Source organism: Podarcis pityusensis (genome assembly GCF_964106645.2).
Source record: "Podarcis pityusensis genome assembly, chromosome: 8".
Taxonomy (NCBI): domain Eukaryota; kingdom Metazoa; phylum Chordata; class Lepidosauria; order Squamata; family Lacertidae; genus Podarcis; species Podarcis pityusensis.
This window is the reverse complement of record NC_138033.1, coordinates 36,769,100-36,796,334: the sequence shown is the minus strand read 5'-3', so window position 1 is coordinate 36,796,334 and position 27,235 is coordinate 36,769,100. Positions and strand designations below refer to the sequence as shown.

General features: G+C 45.4%; 1 protein-coding gene across 5 annotated transcripts in view; it reads right to left on the bottom strand.

Moving 5' to 3' along the window:
* Positions 1-2,164: 2,164 nt before the first annotated feature.
* The window catches only part of KCTD15 (potassium channel tetramerization domain containing 15), a 63,566-nt gene continuing 38,495 nt past the window's right edge, over positions 2,165-27,235 (bottom strand). For all 5 annotated transcript variants that reach the window (XM_081017079.1, XM_081017078.1, XM_081017080.1 and 2 more), the window contains exons 3-5: positions 20,745-20,889; positions 11,119-11,424; positions 2,165-3,223 (exon numbers count right to left, since the gene is read on the bottom strand). In XM_081017079.1, coding sequence (XP_080873205.1) covers positions 3,068-3,223; positions 11,119-11,424; positions 20,745-20,889 — 607 coding nt within the window. In that variant the 3' untranslated portion in view covers positions 2,165-3,067. The remainder of the gene's footprint in view (positions 3,224-11,118; positions 11,425-20,744; positions 20,890-27,235) is intronic.

Below are 27,235 nucleotides of genomic sequence, written 5' to 3'. Positions count from 1 at the left end.
ACATCCCTGAAATCAACAGGAGGGAGTTATCCAAGAGTTCAGCTGAACTCTGGAGCAATGCCTGTTTATTCCAGTGAGTCCTGAGTAGGTTCCTGGTAGCTTGTTACAACATATCCTTCAACTTCCAAGGACAGAATCATATCAGGGGTGTATCAAATATTAATACTCTTCAGAGTAAAGTGGTACCTCTGGTTACAAAAGCTTCAGGTTACGATAAGGTTACCAGATTTTTTTCAATGAATCCGGGGACACTTTTCAACTTCAATGGATTTTGTATGGGGACTGATTTGTAAATCCGGGGACTGTCCCTGGGAAACGGGGACGTCTGGTAACCTTACGTTATGAATTCCGCTAACCCGGAAGTTGCGAACTTTGCCCCAGGATGTGAATGGAAATCATGCACCAGAGGAGCACGAGAATTAAGTTCATAACTAGAGGTACAACTGTAGACTCATTGAAATTGATTGACATGACTAACTTAGGCTCATCAGCGAGTAAAATTTGGTTGGCCACAGCCCTCTCTACTGCATCAGAACACCTTTTTTTCTATGCATATTACAGAAAAGATGTAATTTGATATTTGTGACTTATGAGTACTTTTGTATTTTCTTCTGAATGGAATCAGCGTATCATGGGCAGGGTACATCTGTGCTACAAGCTGCAAAAGGTTAAATGGCTGCTTCCTCTCAGCAGGTAATCCTGGGATCTGTAGTTCTGGGAAGGGAAGAGGTTAGGGGGCCTTGAGCAGGCAATTCTCAGTCCCCAATTCACTCTATGGCCACATTTGCAGCATAGATTTAAAGCACTGTGATACCACTTTAAACAATCATGAATTCCGAGAGTTGTAATTTGGTAAGGGTGGCTAAGAGTTGTTAGCAGACCCCTATTCCCCTCAGAAAGTTACAGTTCCCAGAGTGGCTTAAACATCCGTCCATCCATCTTCACAGGGAACTCCCAGAATTGTAGCTCTGAGAGGGGAATAGGGGTCTCCCTGCAACTCTCAGCACCCTTAACAAACCAAAGCTCCCATAATTATTTGGGGGAAGCCGTGATGGTTTAAAGTAGCATCATACTGCTTTGAACATGTGGTTCGAATGTGGCCTATGAACAATGTCACTTGCTGTGCAATCCTAAAGCATATGGATGAGATGCCAAGGTGGTTCCACCACCTTATCCAATGCTCTGCCAGGTTCAAGCAGAAAAATGCTCCACATTGCTGTCTTCATCTTTCACCCTTCCTCCCATAAGTCAAGAGTGTGACTAAAAATATCTATAACCTTATGGGACTGGGAGGGCTTTGGACCCAGTCACCCTCCTGTTGTCTGCTGACACTGGAGCTCCTGTAATGTTTCCATGGGTGTTGCAATTCCAATTACTTTTTTTAGTTAATCTGCCAGTGCAACACCAATCCTGCCATTATAGAGCCCTGTGCAATCAGGATACAATCAATAGGATCACAGCTGTGGGATCCGCCTGCTGTCTTTTAAATTAAGCCTTTGCAGGATATACAGTCCTCATGAGCCACAATCAGTGAGTGGAAGTCAGGGGTGGGGCCAATGGGTGTGATTCTGCTTTCCTCACCCACATGTTGATTGCACATTCATTTGTCATGCTTCTGTCATCAGATCTGCAAAGCTGAAATGCAATTTCTGCTGAGTGATGGAAAGCTAACATCTTCTGAACCTGGAGTCCCAAACAACATTAATAACATTAGTTTTTAAACATTTATTATAATGCAGGAACAGAAAAGCTGTGCTCCCTTGCAAACTGTTTTTGGACTCCAACCCCATGAGCCCCAACCAGTATAGCCAACATCAGGGATGCTGGGAGCTGAAGTCCAACGACATTTGGAGGTTACTAGGTTCCCCATCCTTTGGGTAACAACTCCCATCAACATTGCTGGATGGTTGGCATCTGAAGGGTACCACATTGGTGAAGACTGCTGCAATGCATCACACAGAGAAATGAGCTCATGAGACAATGGTCTGATTCAATCAGGCAGAAAAGGTGTTCTGTTTGTGTCCTATATATTCTCAAAGCAACAATAACATTGGGTTTTAAGTGAGGAAAGAAAGGTTGTAGCAGCTGCATGGCCCATTTCCACTTTCTGGATGACCCCCAAACTTAAAATCTGAGATGAATGAAAGAACGCCACAACCTTAACTCAAGTTCCATGGCAGTGCCTGTTTAATGCTGAACAATCTTATTTAGGAACTTGCTTTGAGTCTCCATTTCCGATTTCTTTTTGCAAATGTTTTGCTGCAATTCAATCTCGTCAGTTGTGGGCAGACAAGGCAGCAAACGTCAAACCACTGCATTTATCTCAAAGGTGGGTTGTACGGGACTGAAAAGAATTTGCAAAGAGTTCATTCAGCACCAGAAGAATACAAATTGGTCCCTGTTTGGGGTGGCTTCTGTACACAGACAACTGGAAGCGTCGTAGAAAAATAAGCCATTTGATACAATGCGCAAAGGCAACCACAGAAGGGTAACGGGGGTGGACAAATGGCGATGCAAAAGCCTGTAAGACAGGAGAGGACATGGGATTCATCGGGGGCAGGGGGGTGGGGAAGACACTTGGCACGATACCGTCTCCCTTTGGGCAGCTCCCATGTCCTTGATCCCACCAAGGGAGGAGGAGGAGAAGGTCCCCCAGAAAGTCAGATGGTGCACTCCTTCAATGGGCATGTTCGAATTGCGTTAAATTGGTCCTTCTACCAAAGTCCAATCAAAGGCCAGTTCTTCACTGAAGCTTTGTCTCCATTCCGCACGCTTTCCTGCCGAGAGGACAATCCCACAAAACTTCACGATGCTGGGCATGCCGCCCAGCAGTTGACTAATAAAACAAATGAAATTATCATTATCATTATCATTATTATTTTGTATGCTGTCTTTTTGCTTCCAGATAAAGAGTTCATGGCTGGCAATGGTGACAGGTAGTTTCAGAAAGATACCACTCGGGCAACGTCGCCCAGGTTAATACTGTCTTGCAAATCCTTAGTGTTTCCACACGAGACTATTAAAAACACTTCTACGTTCACAAAGGAAGGGGGGAAAGGGGGTGTCTTTAGTCCAGGGGCTCTTGCTTTATCCTGATTGTGGTGTTGGGCTGCAGTCTCCTGTCCTCACGACATAGTACATATTCGCTGAACTGAGAAGAATCCACGCCTCCTCCGCAGGACGCCGCCACGTTGAAGCCCTTCTGGAACAACCGTTCAAGCACCTGAGGGGGAAAGCACCAGTTAATATTGGAGAAGGCTCCGTATCAAATGTGCTCATGACTCTGAAAGGACCAAAGGAATCCTACTGAACTGAAAGTACGAGTCCTATATCCACCCATGGGAGCCAGGACACGCAATGCGGTTAATGGGCGACAGTGCAAAGGTTAGGCACAGTTACAGTGGTACCTCAGGTTACAGACCCTTCAGGTTAGAGACTCCGCTAACCCAAAAATAGTACCTCGGGTTAAGAACTTTGCTTCAGGATGAGAACAGAAATCACATGGTGGCAGCGGGAAGCCCCATTAGCTAAAGTGGTGCTTCAGGTTAAGAACAGTTTCAGGTTAAGAATGGACCTCCAGAACGAATTAAGTTCTTAACCCGAGGTACCACTGTATTTCTTTGCTGAAGTCTCTGTGCAGCCCCACATATAGGACTCCGCACGTGTCAACTAGGGGTGCATTTCAGGCATGGGGAACATTGCATTCGTTTTCCTGATTAATATTCTAGTACTTCGGTCCTGTGGTCCTTTCACACCGCAGTACTTGGTGCGTTTTGAAATTGTGAATTGTGTTATGATTATTATTTTTTTACCGATACACCAGCATGTTGAGCTAAATTTCATTCACATCAGTGGGCGTGGGGGGCACAACAGCAAACCACATTGGACAATGTCGCTGCTCCTCCAACTCTTTTCACACAGCCATGTGCTTCTCTTCCCCCATTAAGGCAGCAGGGAGGAAAACTGTATGCCGCTATACGGCCCTAAATTTCATCACTTTACTCCCATGATATTCTGGGTTAAAGGGCCTCCAAGCATATAATTTTTTTTAAGGAATCAAGTAACATGGAAATGAGTGCTAAGCTTGTATTGCTGTGTGAAAGTGCAAATATAATTCAGAAATTAACGGTTAGGGAAACGGTGAGGAAATGGTATAAACTGCCATGTGAATGCAGCCTTAGACTCTGAAAACAGAAAATGGCCAGCCAGCCCAAGGCAAACAGCTGCGATGGCTGAGGCTGGTGGGAATTGTAGCCTAAAAGATCCAGGGGGCACCAGATTGGCAAAGCCTGCTTTAGAGAGCTAGTGACAGTCACAACCAATATTAAATAAGATGGACCAGCAGTCTGACTCCGGGTAAGGATCAAAGCAGAGATGACATAAGGGTGATATAACGAACACTCTTTTTCTTTCCCCAAAAACAGCAGCCTTGGGTGGGGGATTAGATCAGGGGTGCAGCATGTCCAAAAAGGGGGTTTCTTGCTGCACTGTGGCCCTGATCAAAATTGCCCTGGGTGCTCCCTCTAGACGAGATGGGGCAGTTCACACATTGAAGAGAAGAAGCCTGTGGCTAATAGCAGTTTTGGGGAAGGGGTGAGTTAAGTTGGATGCAACACTCTGCGCAGCTGCTTTTTGAAAGCTCCATGTTTGGAGCTTCCATATCACATCTAATTTCACCCTTAGGAAAGCACCACATTATACAGTAAAGTTGTCACTGGAGTAAAATGTTAGACGAAGGCGATTTGTAGCTCAACTTTCCCCCTGTGGCTAAAGGTTTGTATTATTACCTAACTTTGAAGAAATTACCTGAATTTCTTCCAAATGCTGTCACTGGCTACAGACTCACAATCTAAGATACTTGACATAAAAGGAAATAGGAATGGGGTGGGAGGAGGAAAGCAGCCTTGGAGCTCCACTGGCTAATGGGTGGGGCCAGGTTGATCTCCCCATGGCCTTCTACGCACAATGTTTCCTTGTCCAGCCAGACGACAACCCTGTGAAACAGGCCAACTTTAGGAGGAAAGTGATGCTCAGGGATGGAGTCTGACTTATAAATTGCTATCCATTTTGTCCACAGCTGAAGACACACTTGAGTTCATGCCTTCCGTATCCAGCCCTACTCACTGGCTTTCCTTTTTCAAAGCCATCTCAGCTTCCTGCAGATGGACACTATCTGGACGCTATTTCATTTGTGCGTGTTGCCCTGCAAAGTATTTTGGTCTCGTGGTCCAGAGGTGGTGAAAAGGGCCCCCGAGAGCCAGCTAGACTCTGCATGATACATTTCTGGTCTTTTCAGGATCTCCCAGCATATTATGCAGCGATAATTCTATAACTTATTCCTAAATGACTGCAGCATGATTAAAGTCTTGCTTACAGCAAACCTCTGCAGAAAAACCCAAATATTAATCAAACAAACAAGCACTCTGCAGGGCAGTTCAGTACATTATGGAGTAAAATACTGGCTGGTAGTGATATTGATGCTACCTCTTAAGGAAAAGCAACGTTGGGGCTTCAGTCATCATAAAATGAGGCCATAACTCATCATTAATATGCTGTGCTAGATGGGGGGAGAAAAAGCAGCAGGCTGTTATGAGCATCTTCTTTACTGGTGTAATCGTTCTGACCGCTAAGGGATTTTCCTACCAAACAGGTTGGGGTATTCAGGGTGTACGTGTGCTGTTAATGTGCCTGTGTTTATATTCCTGCCTGTGCCCTTCAGCCACCAGTCCTCACCGCTAATCTCAACTGGGCAGCCAGTCAGAATGGCTGCTCAGCACTCCACCTCTGGGATGCCACCTGGTTTGTGATATCAACCTGAGCTTTGAAGGGGTTCAAGGACACCTCCATGGCCCAGCAGAACTGCAAGCTCCTACTTGCCTCCAAACCGGGTGTTTCCCCCCTGCATCCATGAGAAGAGCCTGCTGGATCAGGCCAAAGGCCCATCTAGTACAGGATCCTGTTCTCACAGTGGCCAACCAGGTGCCCCATTGGGAATCCCACAAACAGAACCCCAGCACAAGAGCCCTCTCCCCTCTTGTGGTCCCCAGTGACTGGTATTCAAAAACATTTCTGCCTCTGACCATGGAGGCAGTAGATATCAATCGTGGCTAGTAGATATCAATAGCCCTCTCCTCCATGGATTCAACTAACCCTCTTTTGGTGGCCATTGCTCCCTCCAGTGGGTCCCATCGTTAAACTATGCACTGAATGAAGAAATATAATACGAAGCGCAAATGTCACTGTTTCAAAGGACAGCCAAGCAAGATGAACATTCTCTGACAGTAAAATGCTACAACAGGCTTATAAACAAATGCTTGGTTCAACAACTTAAGAACAAAGGAGGCAATTCAGTTACTCCAGAATACAAAATTCATAAGCAACGTAGCGACACATGACAAGGGGATTATCAAATAATACAAGCTGTCGTTGTGTCAAAAGCGATACACCTCATTCCATGCCTCCCCAACTAATATACTAAAGCAGTATATATACTGCTTAGTATATTTAGCCAATATACTAAAGCAGGAAGGCTGGGAACCTTATTGCAGTTGAGGGCTGGGCAATGAAAAGTGACTGCTTGCAAGTTTCCAACAGGCATCTGGCTGACCGCTGAGGGAATAGGGTGCTGGATTAGATTGGCCATTGGCCTGATCCAGCAGGACTCTTCTTAAATTCATAGGTTCAGTGCTCTCCCCAGAATCCTAGACCTACCGAATCCCCTTACAGAGCACAGATTATATGGTTTGCTTGAGGTGATTATAAATATTTCGGTGAACTCCTCCATCCTTTCTTTTCTCCCTCCTGCTTTCAATTCCAAAGTCTCTGTTTCACTTTCTTTTGGTAGGCAACAGACAGGCCTCCTTTCCGCCAGCCACCTGGACTTCCCAAGTCATGCAAGGCAAAGCTGAGCTTTGATCTCTTCTCATGGCTTCTCTTGAACCCTGCGAGCATTGACTGGCCCTGGGACAGGCGCACTGTCTTGGTGTTCGAGGAGGCAAACATCAGCCTCGTTCCCCTGACTTCTGCCCTGATCTTGTATCACTTTGCAATGCAAGAACGTGAAAGGACCCGAGGGAGAACGAGCAAAAGGCCTAGAAAGAAAAAATACCCTTTTTTGGGTAAAGATAAAAAAAAAATGAAAGGAGGGGTGGGGGGAAGAGATAACAGTGCACCTGCTTAAAGCACCTGGAATGACCATCACACAGTTTTGGAGAAAATTAGACGTGGCCCACCTTACTACTTGGTACATGCTGGAAAAACTAATGAATAAGCTGAGAGTCCTTAGATGTGAAAGAAGGAAGAATGATTCCGTAACTGTTTGGTCTGATTTTATTTCATTTGTAAGCAAGAAGGAACATGGTTGAGGACCTCCCCCAACCCCACCGTGGCCTAGGAATGAATCTGGCTGATTCAGCAACTCAGGGCATTTGAATACTTTAATTCATGTTTTGTGACCACAGACAGACAGATATGCTTCTGAATACTAGCTGCTGCAAACCACAGGAGTGGACAGTGCTCTTCTGATTGGGTCCTGCTTGTGGGTTTCCCAGAAGAAGCATCTGGTTGGGCAATGTGAGAACAGGATGCTCAACTGCAGGGGCCTCTTCTTATGTGCCCTTCCCTTGCCACACTTTTAGGCTGCAAGCAACCCAGAGCACGCTTCCCCTTGACGCATGTTTCACTGAAATCAATGGGAGCAATTTCCAAGTTCACAGTGTTCAGAACTGAGATGTCTCCCGTTGTTTCTCTGGGGCTAAACATCTCCAATTCTGCCAGTCTTCCCTCCTGGAAACTGCCTTCAAGACAGATCCCTTTAGAATCATTCTCATAGCTCTCCTCTCCCAATTTGTTCAAAGCCTTCTTGAAGTGTGCTGCTACCCAGAAGGAAACACTCTAAAAGAGATCATCTCTGTGGCAAGCCGAGCATGATTTCCCAAGTTTTGGAAACAGAACATCTCTTGTCATAAACTGGGGGAGGCCTTGGCCTTTTCAACCACAGTGTTATATGGCTGAATTTGCCAGCTGTTGTAACGATGCTTATGGTCATTATGTTTTTGCAAGGAAAAATGGCATTTCTGGTATCTGTGATTTTAAAAGAAAACCTACAATGGGAGGGATGCATGTTGCACCAAAAAAGAAAAAGGGTCCTTTCCAGCCATTAACATTAGCAATGTTCAGGACAATAAGTCATGAATTAGCAACAAAAATGTGAAGCCCTGACCCCATAATTCTTAAGAGCCAGTGTAGTATAGTGGTTAGAATCTCAGACTAGGACCTGGGGTTCAAATTCCTACTCAGTCACTGGATGATTTTGGACCAGTCACTGCCTCTCAGCATAGCTCACCTCAGTGTCGTTGTGCAGATTAAATGAGGAGAGCAAGAATTGTGTACGTCACCTTGCGTTCCTTGGCGAAAGAGGTGGAATATAAAACCCTACAGTTAAGTCTTTTCTAGCATGAAAATACAATTTCTCTGGTTTTGTGTTATGCCATGTCCCCCACGGCAGCCATTTTGTGACTGGCGCCTAGAGCACTCTTTCAAAATGTCCCCCTGGTCTAAAACCTGGACCGACCTTTGCTGTGGTAAGTTTACCTCATCAACCTTGTCGCAAAACTTGTTGGTTTTATTCATTTACTTAAAAGCACTTCTATTTTCTGTTATAAAAAAGACGTAAAAATAGGAATTCACAAATAACAAGGTTGAATCTCATTGGCCAGGGAAAGTCTGTGCCAAGAGATATGTCTTCACATGATGTGGGACACAACTGATGGACGCTGCCTCCATCAGAAGGAAGGGCATCCTACAGGGAAGGGCAAATGGCAGAAAATGCCTGCTTTCTAGTTCACTGCCCTGCAATGTTCTGTAAGGCGTGCCTGCCACTTTGCCACTGAAAATAGTCTTTGAAATGCATCATGGGATAATGTAACATATATCCTGAATTATTTTTCAGCTAAAATGGACAGCAAGCTCGCAAGCACCCGCTTCTGCGACACCACAATTTGCAACACCTGATGTTTGCAGCAGACAAAATTTGCAGGTGTCGTCGAGAAAGAGTCTATACATAGCAGAGGGTGTTGTGCGTCTTCATTAAACAGAACAGAACGAACTCCATCCTCTGTTCTCGTTCAAGAGCCGTGCATTTTAAAAAGGTCGTACAGGGCTTAACGATTCCATTTTCTGAGAAAGCATTTGTGACTAGGATGTGGGGCGAGTCCTCTCTCTCCAGTTATGAATTCAAGCCTGTCTGGTTACCGCCCGCCCCCCCAATTAAAAAACGTAAAATGGAGTTCAGAATTAAACAAGTATCCAGATGCAGAATGTGGACCTTCAGAATTCTAAGCCAGCCTTTGCCAACACCTGGCACCTTCCAGATGTTTTCGACAGCAACTTCTGTCAGCCAAATTGCAACCCGAAACATCTGGAGGGCACTGTGTGGGCAAAGGCTGTCCTGAACCTCGAGGACAGATTGCTGTCACAGTTTCAAATCCCCTGCCTAACCATCAAAATAGGAGTGAATATCAGCAAGCCAGAGATTAACACTGAAGACTCTGTCGCTGTGGAGGGCTAGGATGTTTGTTAACCTGAAATGAATTTTAAGCCATTTAGATTTAGATGGGGCAGGGAACAACCCCGGGGTATAAAACAACAAGCTCTGCTCTACAACTTGTTGAAGAGAGACCTCACTATCATGGTCTAGCCCAAGAGGTTGCCAACCTTTTTGGGCATGTGGGTACAGCTGTAAGCTGGAGAAGCTGTTGTGGGCACCATCCCCGCCGACCTATTCTATTGGCTGCAATAAAACACTTCTTTCAAAAGTATTTTCTGTGGGGGGAGGGGGCCCTATGGGTGCCAGTGAAGGCTTCTGTGGGTGCCATGTTGCCATTCTCTGCTCTTGCATAAAGGATAAAAGACTGGGGAAATGATTTGCCTTGTTTGTGTTGACACAACCACAATGTTTTTTATTTTATTTTATTTTTAAAAGGCCATAAGCCAGCTTTTTGAACTGCATACTGCTCTTCACCTGGGCCAGGTATTTAGAGCAATAAAATCCCAACCACCCAAAGTGCCACAGTGACATGTTTTGCAACTGACTTCACTTGGTTTCTCGCTGTAGCCTGAAGCCCATTTGCTCTGCCCAAAACATCGTCTGCCAATAGAGGCCTTTCCACGCTCACTCCCCCCTGCCCGTGCCCCCTGCCAAACATCCTGAGACAGGCAGCTGGATGCTCAACGCTCCCAATGAAAATGCCCCCATTGCTCTGGTCCTCGCTAATGAGTGTCAAACCATCAAGACTGCTCAGTGCCAAGGTCTGCTGTAGGGTAGCCCTCCCATGGGCAAGCTCCCCTATTTGGGGCGGGGGGGGGGGAGAAAGCCGCTCAGAGGGGTTTGCCAAATCGCAAACTTACATTTCCCGCATCCTACCTATCTGTCTTTCCTTGTTTCATATGTTAATTTTAAAATCTTAAATAAAAAATAAAAAGAAAAGAAAAGGGGGAAAAATAACTAACTCAATCAAACCCCCATAAAAACCTTTGAGTATAAAGTGGAACACATTTTGTTTAAAATACTCTGGGCAATTTTTATAGAACATCCTCTTGGAGGGAAAAAAAAGTGCAGAGATCATTTTTTTAAGTCCATCCCGGAGGCTCTATCATTTAATTATGAGTGGGACATAAATTATGCATTTACACATTGTTGCGTTTTCTATAAAGTGGCATGGAGAAGCGGCTCCCCCCCTCCTTTCCTCCTTTCCCCTCTTCTTCTTCTTTTTTTTGTAGTTTTGGTACACTCTTTTTTCTTCCTAGGGGCACTTTGGAGGGAAGAAAGGACTGCGGGGTATGAGCTGATGAAAAAAAATTAGCATTTGTCAGCCTAACGCCATTATGAGATCAGCATGGTGCTAACACACACAAAAATCTAAATCTCTCTTTCTCTCCCCCACCAACAACTTAGACTTAAGGGAAAAGGGAAAGGGAGAGAGAGGGAAAACGCCCATGATCTCACCAGGCAAAAAATGCCTCCTTCTTCCAGTGACACAGAGGCAATTGGGCAGAAGGGACTCATCTGCTTAGTGCTGAAAGCGAAAAGAAAACGGTAGAACGGATGAGGCCCATTACCTGCACCGAATTCAACCGACAGTATCCGTTCAAAGGAAACCTAATGACGTGGGTGGGGTCTTGGTTCCAGCCTGCATTGACCGAGTTGCACATGACGTCCCCTGTCTCCGGGAAGATCTCCTCGATCAATGCCTTCTCTCCGCTCAGTGCAATCCTTTCCCCGAGATCTGGAGTCACCCTTACAACCAAGCAGTCACAGGGCTGGAAGTGCTTCCTTTGTTCCTTCTCCTGTTTCCATCGCTCCAGCTCCTTGATCATCGGCTGCAGCTGGTAGTACTTGGCCTCTTCGTATAAAAGATTAAAATCCTTTTAAAAGAAGGAGAGAAAGAGAGCTTATGTATCTCAGCACTTACGGATTTCATATATCTAAATCTATATCTATGTCCATACAGTTGTACCTTGGAAGTCAAATGGAATCCGTTCCAGAAGTCCGTTCGGCTTCCAAAACGTTCGAAAACCAAACCGCGGCTTCTGATTGGCTGCAGGAAGCTCCTGCAGCCAATCAGAAGCTGCGGAAGCCCCGTTGGACATTTGGCTTCCAAAAGAACATTCGCAAACTGAAACACTCACTTCAGGGTTCCTGTGTTTGGGAGCCAAAACGTCTGAGTACCAGGGTGTTCAGGATCCAACGTACGGCTGTATCTATATACACATGGGTAGGCAAATTTAAGGCCTGGGGGCGATATCCGGCCCAATCGCCTTCTAAATCTGGCACGCGGACAGTCCGGGAATCAGCATGTTTTTACATGAGTAGAATGTGTCATTTTGTTTAAAATGCATCTCTGGGTTATTTGTGGGGCATAGGAATTTGTTCATTCCCCACCCCCCAAAAAATATAGTCCGGCCCCCCACAAGGTCTGAGGGGCAGTGGACCTGCCCCCTGCTGAAAAAGTTTACTGATCCCGTCTATACACATAATCTGTCCATGAAGAGGAAATTATGCATGTAATCTCAAATGGGCTTTGGGGAATGTGCATATCTCAACTGAATTTTGTACATTCTCTGGTCAATGTGCACAGTCTCCAAAAACAAACAAACAAACCCTTCCCTCCATCTCTAGTTCAGAACTGTGCAATCTGCATCCTGCAGGCTGCTTCTGTCCACTTCCTGATCTTACGGGGATCACAATACTCTCTTCATAGATCAGCCAAGCAACGAGAAGAAGGGGCGGTTTTTCCAGAAAACGTTATTTTCTGGCAGTCCAGCCTTTTCCCACCACTCTCAGTTGTTCCTCAGTCAGCTGAGCAGCACAAGGGGGACTGCAGGGGGAAGAAAAATGTGACCCGTCCCATTCTACAAACCTGACAGAAACGGCCCCCCTCCACCATGCTGCTAGTAAACTGAGGTAAAAGCTCAATCACAGCATGGAATCCCTCATTGTGGGGATTTTAGTGGAAGGAAAAGTTCACCAGGAAGGGTTACCCACACAGGAAAAAGTGATGGGAAATGCATCGTTTCCACCAGGGAGGAAATTGCCACTGCCTCCTTCTTGTGCTCCAAGGGAAGTACCTGGGCCTTGAGGTGGAGGAGAGGATTGAGGTAAGCACAGCCCTGCTTGAAACAGGTTGCCTGAGGTCTATCCTTGCCTCATGTCTTTCTGTAACCATTTGGGCTGGATGGTGCCCCTGCTTGAATGCACACCACAGCTCTGAAAACCATGGAAATGGGAGGACCTTAAGGGACTACTGTACCCGTAGCAGAAATAACAGTGCTTAATAAAGACTATTCCAATGCAACACACTGGATGTCTGAAGCCAGGGAGCTGGCTGCTCAGTTCAAGTCAACATGTGGAATTCAAGATCTAGACTCCAAACCCAGCCACCCTAAGCCCCCTTAGTTCCCCCTTGCCTGCCTGCATCTTTCCTGGCAACAACACACAGCTCCCTAATAGTCTCCTGTTCAATTTGCACCTTGGCTTCTCCTTTCAAAAACTCCAAGTTTCCACCTCTTGTGTCCTCAGGCCTCTTCCTAAATTGCCCCACTCTCCTGAGCCACCCTTTCTCTTGACCAACTTCCCCAGCACTCCTCTCTCCTTCCCTCAACAACATAACACCCCTCTCCTGACCATAAGTACTTCCTTGCCTCTGAGTCCCATCCTTTCGATTCCTTGGGTCCCAGGGGAACCTCTTTTCAGTTCTGTGCGTAGTAAAATATTTCAATCCCAACCAAACTGACAACTCTCCTTTCCTCACAGAAGATGGACAGCAATCATTCCCTGAACAACTGACGATTTCACGTCACAGTCTTCATGGCTACAAGCACAATTCAATACAGTTTCTCTCAAGATCTTTTTACAATCCCCCTAAGGGAAGCTGCTACTATGCCCTGAATGTTGGGGGCTGAGGCTGGGGGAAAGGGAAGCTGCTGAAAGGAGGTTCATTGTAGAGGTGTGATTTGAAACTTCCTGGTTCTTAGCTGTGTGTGTTTTGGTTACTATGCTAAATGAGCTCTCATGGAAAAAGAACACTCATCCGCCCATGGAAATCTGGCAAGCAAGCTGACTGCAAAAAAAGCCATCCTTTGGAATTCCCCACTACAGGACAGTGTTCAGGCAAAGCATTTCACAATGTTCCTCAAATACTTGGCAGCCAGCCCTACGGCACGACAAGAACTTGAATGGAGCTTGACTTAACCACACCCACAGAGTACAGGAAGTCTCATCTTAACATCTACAATGATAAGAGTCAGTTGCAAAGCCAAAGATCTCACTGGGGCTCACTGGGCCTTCTTTTGACCCCTCCAGAAATTTTGGACTGCAACTCTTATCGTTAGTCTAATGTAGCACCCAATTTCCTTTTGAGTGGGTTGAGAGAAGCCTGCTTTAAGTTAGCAGAAGCCTGTCTTAAAACTTGGCTTTTCCTTCATTCTCTGGGGTAAAGAAAAATATGCAAATTATTTCTGATGGCTTTTCTTTTTGCATCAGATATATTACGTTCTGGGATCCTGTTAAGCCCCTGCCAATCTTAGGGTTCTGGCAGAAAATGAGAAGGAAGGAAGGTTCTGCACTTAGGCAGGAAGAACCAGCTGCACAAATATAAGATGGGAGACACCTGGCTTACTAGTAGTACAGGTGAAAGGATCTAGGGGTCTTGGTGGATCACCAGCATAGCATGAGTCAACAGTGTGATGCAGAAGCAAAAAAATGCTAATGCTATTCTAGGCTACATCAACAGAAGTATAGTGTCCAGATCAAGGGAATCCATAGTACCACTCTATTCTGCCTTGGTCAGACCATACATGGAATACTGTGTCCTGTTCTGGGTTATCACAATTTAATCAGGATATTGACAAGCTGGAAAATCAGAGGATGGCAACCAAGATGATCAAGGGTCTGGAAACCAAGCCTAATAAGGAATGGTTGAAGGAGCTGGGTATGTTTCGTCTGGAAAAGAGGAGACTGAGAAGAGATATGACAGCCATGGAAGATGGACAAGCTTGTTTTCTCCTGCTCTGGAGGGCAGGACTTGAACCACTGACAAGAAAGGAGATACCAACTAAACATCAGGAAGAACTTTATGATAGTAAGAGATATTGACAGTGGAACAGTCTCTCTCAGGAGGCTGTGGACTCTCCTTTACTGGAGGTTTTAAAGCAGGTTGACTGGCCATCTGTCATGGAAGCTTTAGGGGGTTGGACCTTGGGGTCCCTTCCAACTCTACAATTCTATGACTTTCTCATTTTGATCTTTTTCAACATTCCTTTTGAGAACATATATACATAGGATGCTTTCCTTGAAGGTGGTGTTTCTTGGTTGAATAGTCTGGCAATTCATGCCCACCCCCACAAACCCCTTCAGTATACCTTCAAAAGTTTTCACCTACTGATCATGCAAAAGAGTTGCATCCTCTCCCAGTAATGCAAAGTTTTCAAAGCTGCTCCCAATTTGTTTCTGGCCCCTTTTCAAAGAACTTGCTTTGACCCACAGAGACCTTGGTTCCTGAAGGATTCCCTTTCTCCATATGTACCTAGCTGTAGCTAGGTCCTTTGAGCAGACCCTTCTTCAAATGCCCCATTAATCTGAGGTTTGAAGGGTGGTGGGGCGGGACAGAGGGCCTGGAACTTTACACCCTCCCTTGAGGAGCCCCACATTCCCTAGTGACGGGCCCATTGAGGACCAGTTGCCTAATGCCACACCCACTGTTCAGAAAAGGAGCCGGATGTCTGATTATCACACCAGTGACTTTTAATTTTCACCCAAGAGAAGGGCCTTTTGTCCATGTTGACAGGGCAGCACCCAAGACAGCCTTGAAAGGCAGGTGTGAGATTTTGTTCCCAGCCTTGCTGCACCCGGGAGTTTGCTAACACCCCTGCTAATCTGATGCTGCTCATCTGATACAGGCATGATTTCACTCCCACTTTGTTCTGATGACTTAGGGCAGAAAATGACAGACTCCAGCCTGGAAAAGTGCTGACATGGAAAGAAATGGCAAGGAAACCTGAAGCACCTTCTCTGCAGCTCCCTGCAAGGGGCAAATGGCAACCTACAGATTCCATCGACTAACAGAGTCCAACTGGCTGAGATGTGTTCAGTGGCTGCTAACATTAACAATGTTCAGGAGTCTGCATACGAAGCACACATTCACGGAAGCCTCTGCTTGGCTGTAGTAGCTCTATCAGCTGCTACAGGCATCTGGAGCCCCTCCATTCCAGCCTTCTCAGCAGTACCAATGGTGCTCCCCTGAATATGGCTCTTGGCTGAGAGATGTTCTTGCTTTACACCTTCCTGTGTTTAGCACGAAGGTCTGTGCAGGGTATTTTAGTGCAACTAAGGAACCCTGCAAAGATATTCCTTCACACTCAAAAGGCACAAGTATCAAGGCACCTGGAGACCTTGGCTGCCACCTCCCCCTGCCCCAAATTTAAGCCCTCTCATGTACAGATGAAAACCTGAATGGGTCTTGTGTAAGAAACAGATGCCCAGGCTTGCTCCATCAGTTACACTAAAAATGACTGAATCCTGAATACGGCCAGGCAGATTTGGCCACTGTAATATGCAGACAGCCACCAGTCCTTAGCGTGGGCTATGGGACTCCTGTGGCTCTAGGTTGCTCTTGGGATCAGGCTACCTGCCCAGAGACATCCCTGTTTAGGAGGCTAAGAAAAACAGCTGCTTTAAGCAATAGATAATGGGGGCTACTCAGGGTGGCCCAATTGGGCTAGATGCACCAGTATGTTCTCTGAAATAAATGGAAGCCCACAAGAGTATGGCAGCCCCATTTGTCTTGGACTCCTAGGATGTCCATGTGTGAGGGCAAATGTACCTGGAGGGTACTCTACAGGGAAGCTGTTCGGGACAGACCTTCTTCTTCAGAGCAGACATTATCAATTGAGGGGGCTCAATCTGGATGAAACCCTGGGTCCCTTCCAAACCTGCAATCCTGTATTTCTGAGGCTAGAATGTATAAGAGGGAACCCGTTGGACTGGTCAAACCAGTCTCTTTGTCTATTTCTTCATGCAGTGCATAGCTAAACTATGGAACTCATTTCCCCCAGGAGGCAGCGATGGCCACCAACCTAGATGGCATTAAAAGAGGATTAGACAAATTCATGGAGGAGAAGGCTATCAGTGGCTACCACCCATGATGGCTATGCTCTGCCTCCACGGTTGGAGACAGCAATGCTTCTGAATACCAGTTGCTGGAAACCACAGGAAAGGAGAGTGCTCTTGCGCTCGGGTCCTAATTGTAGGTTTCCCACAGTCATCTAGTTGGTCACTGTAGGAACAGGATGCTAGACTAGATGGGCCGTTGGCCTGATCCAGCAGGCTCTTCTTATGTCAAGCTAAGTACCCAACTTCTGAATCTTAAATGAGTTCCATTTTCAGAGAAATGAATGGTTGGGCCTTCCCCACCTGGCTGGCTTGTAGAAGAACAATAGCTTGATAAGTTGTTGTGAGTGAGAGCAGAAAGCTGGATGCTGGAGACACAGAGACATGTCCTGCTCTGTGGTAGGCCTAAGCTGAGCTTTGGGGCTTCTCTGGAAATCAAATGGAGAAGCAAGATCTGTTGGGGTTTCAATGCTGTCAGCCTCTCCATCCAGTGCATAGGATATATATATGTGGAAATAAAACCATGCATCCTAAAGAAACCAGTCTCCGCTGACCTTCGTTCCAAGGAAACCAAACCCTGGGGGACGTGCTTGGAACTCCTGGAGCCTCTTACGACTTGGTGGTTGGGATGGCACTTAACAATACTCTTTCTGCACAGGCAGGCAGGTGCTTGTGCCTGGGTCTCAGCGCATGTAGTGACTGGCGCATGCTAGGTGAATTGCAGGGGGTGGGGGACAGAGGAAGCCTGCAGAGCCAAGCCTGCACCCCATACCTTCTGCTTGCCACATGAAACAACTTCGCACTCCTCTGACTCAATGGAGCGACAGCAGTGAGCGACAGGAAGGACCCCCTGAGCCAGGAATTGCTGCTGTATTTACAATTCACAAGCCCATGAAAACTGTATTAGATATTAGGAAAAGGTGCTCTCAAGGGGTGTGGGGAGGCTGTCAAAGGTAGAGCACTTTCAAGTCTCATCTTATTAGCAACTGGAACTGTAGTTAATATTCACTGTAAACACACCAGTCAGATGCGATAATAGAGACTCGCTAGCTAGGAACACATATGCAGCTGCCTCCGTAGCTCAGCCTGAAAACAACACTTAAAAACTGCAATCCTCAGAGGCAGAAATTCTCAAAGTATATATTTGGAAGCGGTCCCGCCGAAATCTGAGGATCGACAACTTCCTGTGTGGTTTGCACCGTTCTGCCTCCCAGCCAACACAAAAATACTTCTGCAGTCCTCGGGTCTCAGCGTTTTTTAATTCTCTCCTGCACTTCTAAGTACAGGCAGATTTCTAAAATAGAGCCAGTGTGGTGTAGTGGTTAGAGTGCCAGACTAGGATCTCGGAGACCAGGGTTCAAATCCCCATTCGGCTATGAAGGTCACTGGGTGACCTTGGGGGGCAGTCACCACTTCTCAGCCTAAACTACCTCATAGGATCATGGTGAGGATTAATTGAGGTGTGGGCTTGATGAAGCATGTAAGCCACCTTGGACTCCTTGGAGAAAAAGGTGGGGTATAAATGCAACAAACAAACAAACAAACAAACAAACAAACAAACAAACAAACTCATATGGATCATCGGAGCCATGGGGAACCAGCACATAACCGTGCAGCTTGGCTCCCTGCCTGGGGAAACTCAATTCTGTGTGGAGACAGGCGACTTCCAAAACAATGAAAAATAGCTGAGTTTTTTTTTATGGGGAGGGGGGACTGATCTGACTTTGGAAGTCCCACACTTACCTTCCTCTCCCTCCCTTTCAGCAACCTCAGCGCCTCTGATTCCCCACAAAGCCCCTCCTCTGTAAAAGCCCCTTACCCATCTGGGCTGCTGGTGGGCTCTGTAACCACCCCTTACCCATCTGGGCTGGTGGTGGGAGCAGCAGTAGCAGCCCTCAGGTCACTCTGCAGTTAAGAGGCAAGGAGGAAGGTCTCTCCTTCTCCCCCCTCCCCCAGTGTTCTTGGGAAAGCTGTCCAGGGTGCTGGAGGGGAAGTATCATTGGCCTGACTAGCTGGATATAAACTTTCCACCACTTCTAAGGTATAACCACATGTTCTCTTTTCGTATTGTTTAACTCTCTAATGTTTCAGAAACTAATGGCTGCCAATTAGCTACTGGGCTGGATTCAAAGTGCTGGCATAGGCTGGGACCTTGATGCCTCAACGATTGCCTCACTCATATATCCAATGGATAACTGCTTTCTGCATGATCCTACTGCAGAAACCATCTCTCTAGGACAGTGGTTCTCAAAGGGTGCCGTATGTCACATTGGTGGGGCAGGAAGAATCAAGGGCAATCAAGGAAACATTTAAACATTTCAATGTAGCATAGCGTAGCGTAAGATAGTACAGTATCAAAAGGGGGAAAACTTATTTGCAGAATATGGATAGGTAACTTTTCAAAATGAGAGTAAGAACATCAAGTGATACTGAGGACAATCCTAGTTGTGACCCAGAATTGCCGTTCAAACAGAGTGCTGGAGAAGACTTGTTTAATTCAACACCAGTAGTTGAAGCAAACCTCCCAAAAAAAAAGTTGGTCGACAATATGTGGAGAGCTATCTGAGTCTCAGTTTCACATAAAAATGTCCCTCAGCCTATGTGTTTGATCTGTGGTGAGAAGCTTTCCAATTCCAATATGGCCCCAAACAACATGAAAATACACCTGCTGTTAAAACATGGAAATCTGGCAAATATTTCATCAATAGTTTGAAAGGCCTTTGGAACAGCAGAAATGCCAACGACCATATTATTATTATTTTTTTAAAAAATGAGTAGAAGACTCAGATAAGATGTAAATTATATCTTACCAAGTGGCTGACTTGATTGCTCAACAGACAAAACTACATAACAGTAATAGCTGAAAAATTGATTAAGCTTGCCTGCAGCTTGATTGTGGAAAAAATTGTTTGGTGATGATGCTGAATGACAAGTTATGGAAATTCCTTTTGTCTGACGAGACAATTTGCAGAAGAATAGTTGATATGTCAGCTAATATTGAGAACTGTGTTTCCAAAAGTATGAGGAATTCTGAATTTGCCATTCAAATTTATGAATCTAAAGCCACAATTGGAAAAAGCAGAATTGCTTCATTCACAATGGTGAAATAATTACACAGTTCCTGCTTTGCAACGAGTTAGCAAAACATATTAGAGGAAAATATATTTTCCAACCCTTGTCTGAGTATTTGGGGGAAAGAAAAAAAGATTTCATGGGATTCTTGTACTGGAATTTGTACGGATGGAGTACTGTGTGTGATAGGGAATGTGAGAGGCTTGGTGGCACTCGTCAAACAGAAAAATCCAGATGTAGTATCAGTTCACTGGGTTTTTTTAACACAGAGAGGCATTAATCACCAAGACCTTTCTAGCTGATTTGAAGTTGGTTCTAGATCAGGCTATGCACATTCTGAATTCCATCAAAGCAAAACCACTAAAAAAAGGTAGTATATGGCCAGCTTCTGGTGCTTCTTCTTAATTGTTGTTAGATCCTGATAAATAAGCTAAAAATGAGGAAGTAAAATTGGCTTAGAAAAACTGATCCTGCCTGGTGCTTTGCCGATCCCTTTCCCTTTCTGGTATCTATGACAACTAGTGGGCCTGTTTCTTAAGCTGTTGCATCTGCAGCCTAGCATCCGACAAGCACCTTAAAGAACAGAAAGGGCACCCTTTGCCAGAGCATGCAAGTTCCTGTTGCTCCAACAACATCAGACCCAAGGAAACTGAACATAAGTCTTGGCAAAGCAGTCCCTTTAACAATAACACCAGCAACATCTGGGTCATGTGCAGACCAGACAAAACCCCACAGTTTCCTAACTATGTTTGGAAACCCTGTTCTAATCTGGTTTACAGCAAACTATGGCTAACCTAAACATTGGTGCATACCGAGAGTAAACCACAGTTAGTTCCCAAAACTGAAAGGGAGAGAATGGAAAGGGGAGAAGACCACAGAGCCATGCAGGCAGCGTTTTTCCAGCCTCAGCATAGTGGGGGAAAGTACACCAGAGAATACAAACTCACTCTGAAATAAATGGCTTAATAAGAGAACAAACTGATTACAGGTTTCTGGCCTGTCTTACCTTAAAGTCTTCTGGGAGCAGCAGTTTCGACGTTCTTAAGAAGCTTAAGATGTATCTGAAAATTTCACCATCTCGATCAATGAAATAATGTTGTTTTAAACTGTCCAACACAATAGGTTCCGTGCCATTAAACAGACGGCTTATTCTGGGAGGGGGAGAAAAAGGAAAAGGGGTGGGCACAAAATGGGAGTAGAAGGTCACATGATCTTGCGAGAATCACAGAATCTTAAGACAGTAGTTGCTGAATCTCAGAAGGCTCTTTTATGGTCACCTGGCCCACCCTTTGCCATCAGGGTTCCTTTCAGATATTTTTGATGCTGGACCTGATGAGAATTATAGTCCAAAATGCCTGAGGGGCACTAGGTTAGCCAAGGGTGGCTTAGTCCAACCTCAAACTCCAAGACAGGAGCTGACAGAAATACGAGTTCACAATGCACAGTAAACTGTGTATAGCACACTCCCCCATTTAACCAACACTATCTTTATTATGGTGAGTTCATTATTAGGGTAACCCCAAAGATTAACCCAAATTTCCCACAAGGGGAAGGCCGCCCATTACCCACAAAATTATGATTATTATTTTTAGTAGTAGTATGCTGTGGCGAGAAAGTAAACGGTATTTCCGTGCATTGCTCTGGTTTCGCCAGAAGCGGCTTAGTCATGCTGGCCACATGACCTGGAAACTGTCTGTGGGCAAACGCCGGCTCCCTCGGCCAGTAAAGCGAGATGAGCGCCACAACCCCAGAGTCGTCCATGACTGGTCCTAATGGTCAGGGGTCCCTTAGCTTTACCTAGTAGTGGTAGTAAGATCACAGGGCAATTCACAATATAAAAATACAAATTAAAACCATAAAATATAATAAAACAAAAATAAAACAATACCCCCCTTCCACAGACACATTTAAAACACCACAGAATATTAAATCAGCCAAATGCCTGGTTGAAGAGAAATGTTTTTGCCTGGCGCCTAGAGATATGTAATGAAGGTGCCAGGAGAGCCTTCCTGGGGAAAGCATTCCACAAATGGGGAGCCACTGCAGAAAAGGCCTGCCACCCTCCAGACCTCTCGTGAGAGAGGCACCCAAAGAAGAGTCTCAGCTGATGATCACAGAGTCTGGGGAAGTTCATATGGAGAGAGGCGGTCCTTGAGGTATTGAGGTCCTGAGCTGTTTAAGGCTTTATAGGTAAAAACCAGCACTTTGAATTAGGCCCAGAAGCTAACTGGCAGCTGGTATAGTCGGGTCAGGATCAGCACAATATGCTCAATCTGTCATGTCCCAGTGAGCAACCTGGCCGCCAAATTCTGCACCACAGCCATGACCCAGACAGCCCCAAAGTATTCACTTTTGCAAAAGCACACCCTCAAAGAATCTGTCATCCTCTCCTGTCAGTTGCGCTGTTGCAAAGCGTGCTTTGAATCCTAAAAAGAGCCCTCTTCTCAGACTACACTGCCTTCCTTGCAGAAGGAATCCCTCTAGCTCCTTCTCTTTCCCCTCCTAATTTGTTTGCATCTCTCAGGAACCACAAAGGTCCCACCAGAATCGCTAGAGTTTGGGTGTGATTTTTCCACTCGGGTAGTTTGGGGACAGGCAGCTGCCTGCCTCCCTGCATGGCCCAGATCGGAAAAGGCTCTTTTTGATGTTGCGCTGGTCTCCCACTTCATGTATAATTTTCTTTCCACTATCGCTCCTAAATCTGGTGTTTCCAGTTCCTTCTAATTTAGTAATCATCTGCAGATTTCATTAGTGTGCCATCTACTCTCTTCTGGATTAATTACAGAGATAGCTGAAGTTGCTGGAGCTCACACAATTCCCTGCTGAACGCCAACGGAAGGTCCCACCCTTCTCTGGAACCCACCCTTTGCGGCTGGTCACTCCCTGTCTTGTTTACGGATCCACCACCCCAGAACCGAGGCAGGTGACACATACATGGAATTGTTTTGCATTTGAATTAATTAGGTACTTGTCCAATATGTATTTGTAAATCCCAGTGCACAGTCTGTTTCTCTCCTGCTCCCCTTCCCTCTCCTCACCACCACAACCACTAAGCCACAGCTATTATGAAACGGTATCAAATTAAGCAACTCAGTTACGGAATACAGGTAGCGACTATTTTGTTCCTAATTGATGTGTGACCGCAAACACATAGGTACTTTTGGACCTGGAAGAGGGCAGAACGGGGCGGGCTTATGTGTATGGTAGCCAGGGGCGGAACCTGCACAGAAAATGTTTGCCGCCTGTATAGAATGTCAGGCACATTCACATGCTACACGGAACACAGGTATGAGCCCAGCTCAGAATTGTGGTTCTCCTGAGTCCCAGATGAGATTCTCTCCCAGCCCTACCTGAAGATGTCGGGGATTGAACCTGGGAGGTTCTGCATACAAAGCGGTTGCTCTGCCACTGAGCTACAGCCCTTCTGCAGCTTGGTGGCAATTTCTCCTCTTACACAAGCCGGCGTCAGCAATTGCTATGGCCCCCTGGAACGTGGGCAGCTCCACACTCGGCAAGGTGGCCTTCCGTCACAACAGCTTGTGTGGATGGCTTGCCCATGACTTGCATTCACAACCCTGGGAACGTTGGGAGTTCCCAGCATGCGCATGCAGGTTTCAAGACGAGGATTATGTCACTTGATGTGCTGCCTATGGAGAATGTTTCTGGAGCCATCCTTATTTTCTCAAGATCATTTGCTTTCTGTCTGATTCTCAGCTCAGGGGAAGCCCTTAGGCCATAGGTCTATTGCTCTGCTGACTTGGGATGACATTGTCAAAACAAAACAAAACAAAACAGCATTATTTTTTAGGTAAAGAACTTAACCAACAAATGATCTTCACATTCAGAAATATCCGAGAAGTACTTTGCATCCCCAAAGACTCTTCTCTGTTGTTTTAGCAACCTGAAGACTGAACTCCAGCCTCCTCTTAGATCAGTGGTTCTCAAAGAGTGTGGCAAGAGAGGATGGCAAGTGTGGAGGGAAGATTCAAAGACAATCAAAGAAACATTTCAACATTTCAGTGTGGAACCTCACACCTTGCACCGAATTTATATACATACGTAAAGGTATGTATGTCAGAGGCTCGTTTATAATTATATTTTGAGAGTGATTCATGTCCATTGTTTTCTACTTTCTATGTTATAAATCAAGCAAGTACTATGAGTTGTTGCTTTTTGTTTTCCAATGTATTTCTTACCAATAAAAAAAAAAGCTGTGGTGCAAGTAACTCTTTATTCTGAAAGTGTAGCCCAAAGAAAGTGTAGCCCAAAGAAAAAAGTTTGAGACCACTGCCTTAGATCTTAGGAGTCAGGAAAGGGTTAACTGCATCTGGGCACTCTGTGCATGACTGGAACTGGAATTCCACTGACTCTTTCTTCCTTTTGGTTAAAACTGGAATCAATTAGTGGGGGATACTCTGATAAGACTTGTGCTCAATCTTGTACTGAATTAATTGAGCAATGCTGTAGCTTTCAAGAACATTTACAGTAGTGATGAAAGTAGATTAGATGTTTGCTGGGACTCCCATAAAGTTACGACTTTAATTATGAATGTGGGCGAGCTGTTTTGCTGGTGTTCTGTGCCTGCCTTTTCCTGCCTCCTTTTGCCATGCATCTCCAGATGTTTCCTTCCTCCTGATTTTTCTTCAAGGTAACCTACCGACTGACTGCACACAGCCTGAAATGGGGCAAGGCCAGTGGTTTTTTTTTTCTGGAAAAAAAGGTGGGGGAAACTCACCATCAAGTTTGCTTGTTTATTGCGGGCCCAGTCACAGTGCCACTCCCCACCTGCTGGGCAGTGGCTAAATGTAAGATGTGATTAATAAACTCAAGCAGACAATGATCTGGATTAGAAATGGCCACAACTTTATTGATTACGACTATAGGTGGATTTTTTTACTCAGGCACTGGGTTCTAGCTCCTCAGGCAAAATAATAATAATTATTATTTAATTAAAAAGGGTAAAGGAACTCAGTTCTGTCGAACTCCTGCCCCGCCAAAACCATGGCCAAGGACACTCAGAAAGTGACAAGCTTTACCTTCTGCAAGGACTAATGGCTGAAAGCTTTCCAGTCAAGTCATTAATGGTTGGACAGGAAACTTATTTTTTTTATTTAGTTATTTTCTTACGTTTTCTTACACTTTCCTACCTTTCTCCCAGCATGGACCCCAGGGGGCTCTCAGGCAGTCTCCCACCCAGGCACTGACCACATCCAGACCTGCTTAGCTTCAGCAAGCTGATGGCCTCTTGTGCCTTCAGACCAAACCCAATAACCAAACAGGGCAAACTGGAAGTTCACAGCTGTGGGCATTATATCATCTTTAGTGGCGATTCCTTCAAGAAAGGGGGTTGGACTAGACGACTCTTTGAGTCCTTTCCAACTCTACGATTCTATTAATTCGGTTTCACTGCAAAAAATCCTCAACCGTATGCTGAAGAACCGAGTAAAACAAAAGTATTCTGTCTACTTATTTCTAAATTATTATTATTTTTAGTCCTGCCTTTTAGGGCCAAGTTCTCACCAGGCGGCTTTCAAAGTAAATTAGGATTAAGAACATTGCAATCAAAATAATCTCAAAACACAGAAGAACCAGAAGAAGAAAAAATCAAGCCAAAGCTTGGGAGCGGAACAAGAATGTTAGGGTTGATCGAAACACAACCTAAGTAGAAATGAAGCCCACCCCAAAGATGGAAGGGGAACTCTAACGATATAGCACCACCACTGAGAATGCCCTGCCCCAGATCCCTGCTAACTCAGTATTAAAGCCACGGAGCCCAGAAATTCCATGCAGGTGAGCTCAATCATCCTCACTTCAACCTCCATATCTGTGATCAGTTATTTTCAAAAACCTTTAATGATCCTCAGTTACAAGTTAGTAGGCGTGGATAGCCCTTTCCTCCATGAATTTGTTTCATCCTCTTAAACCCATCCAAGCTGGTGTCTATTAATGCCTCCTGCGGGAGTGAGTTCCATAGTTTAACTGTGCACTGAATAAAAAAAGAACTTTCCCTGTCCTGAATCTTCCAATATTCAGCTTCAATACATGCTCTCTGAAGGGGTGGGGGGTGGGGAATCTACACCCACTTTCTCCATGCCATGCCTACATTTTTACAAACTTCTTACTTGCCTTCTCTCTAAACCAAAAAGTCCCAAAACAGAAACATTTCCTCATGGGGCAGTTGCCCCACCCCCCGATCATGCTGGCTGTCCTTTTTTCAGCCTTTTCCAGTCCTACAGTATCTGCTTGGAGGCGATGTGACCAGAAGCTAATTCCAAATAACTCACCCACCCTGTGTCCCCCAATGACATCTATATGAACACCATGACAATAAGAAACTAGGAAAAACCCGTCAAGCATCAGCAACAAGTGAGCATGGCAAACTGGATGTGAGGCTCTTGCTAGTTAGCATGGGAGGTGTTAGGCAGTGAGTCACATTGTGTGAGAGTAAAGAGTTACTGCAAACACACAAGGGCACCTGTTTTTGTCACCTGCGACGTACTAGAGTCGATGCACTTCCCACAAACCCTTCCCCGTCATCAGCAAACACAGCAGCCTTGTTTGTGCCTGCATTGCATTATGCCAGGTGAGAGGCAGGATTCCTGCACCGAGAAAAGGAGGTACCACAGATTCTTCTGGTCTAGCCTTCTCTTTGAAATGCTGTGCGTTCCCTGTGTGGAGATTTGCTTCTTTCTTTTGCTATGAAAGGGCACTGTGTCCCGTGAGCTCCCACCTGGTAGCACAGGGAATGCACGGGGAATGTTTTCCAAATTGACGGATGACACAAACTGCCCAGGGTATCCAATACCATTGAAAGAGAGCTTCTCCACACACTTGAGGCCCTCCTGTCATAAATGTTGAGGAAGAGGCAGTTTCAAAATGGCGGCAAGTGGAGGCAGCGTTGGGCGCAATCAGCTGTCACTGACTGACATCATTTTCATTTGGTATCCTATCCACCTTTGGAAATTGTTAAATCATACTTTTCCCTTCCCAGCTTCACATGTCTCTCCAAGGTATTTTTCCCCATTGCCTGTAATTTCTTCTCCTTTTCTCCTTTTCACACTCAACAGACAACCTATTCCCTTATGAAAGAAACTTATTAAGCTTCTTTCATCCCTCCTCCTTTTACATTCACTTCTTTCTCCTACAACAGCATTCTTCTTTTATCCCCTTCCTTCTTCTTCTTCCCAATTTGTTTATTATATTTTTTAATATCAGCTTATTATTACTACATAGTATTGTTGTTGTTGGTCGTTTAGTTGTGTCCGACTCTTCATGACCCCTGGACCAGAGCATACCAGGCACACCTGTCTTCCACTGCTTCCCACAGTTTGGTCAAACTCAACTACATAGTATTAGTAATTATTAAATAATATCCTTCTGGATCACTTTCTTCAATACATCCTCCAGCCCTTTCTCCTGAGAAAGACCTTCTTTCCCTTCTCACCCCCTCCCTCCTGAAATATTTATCTCTCCTGGCCACCTTTGCTCAGCATACAA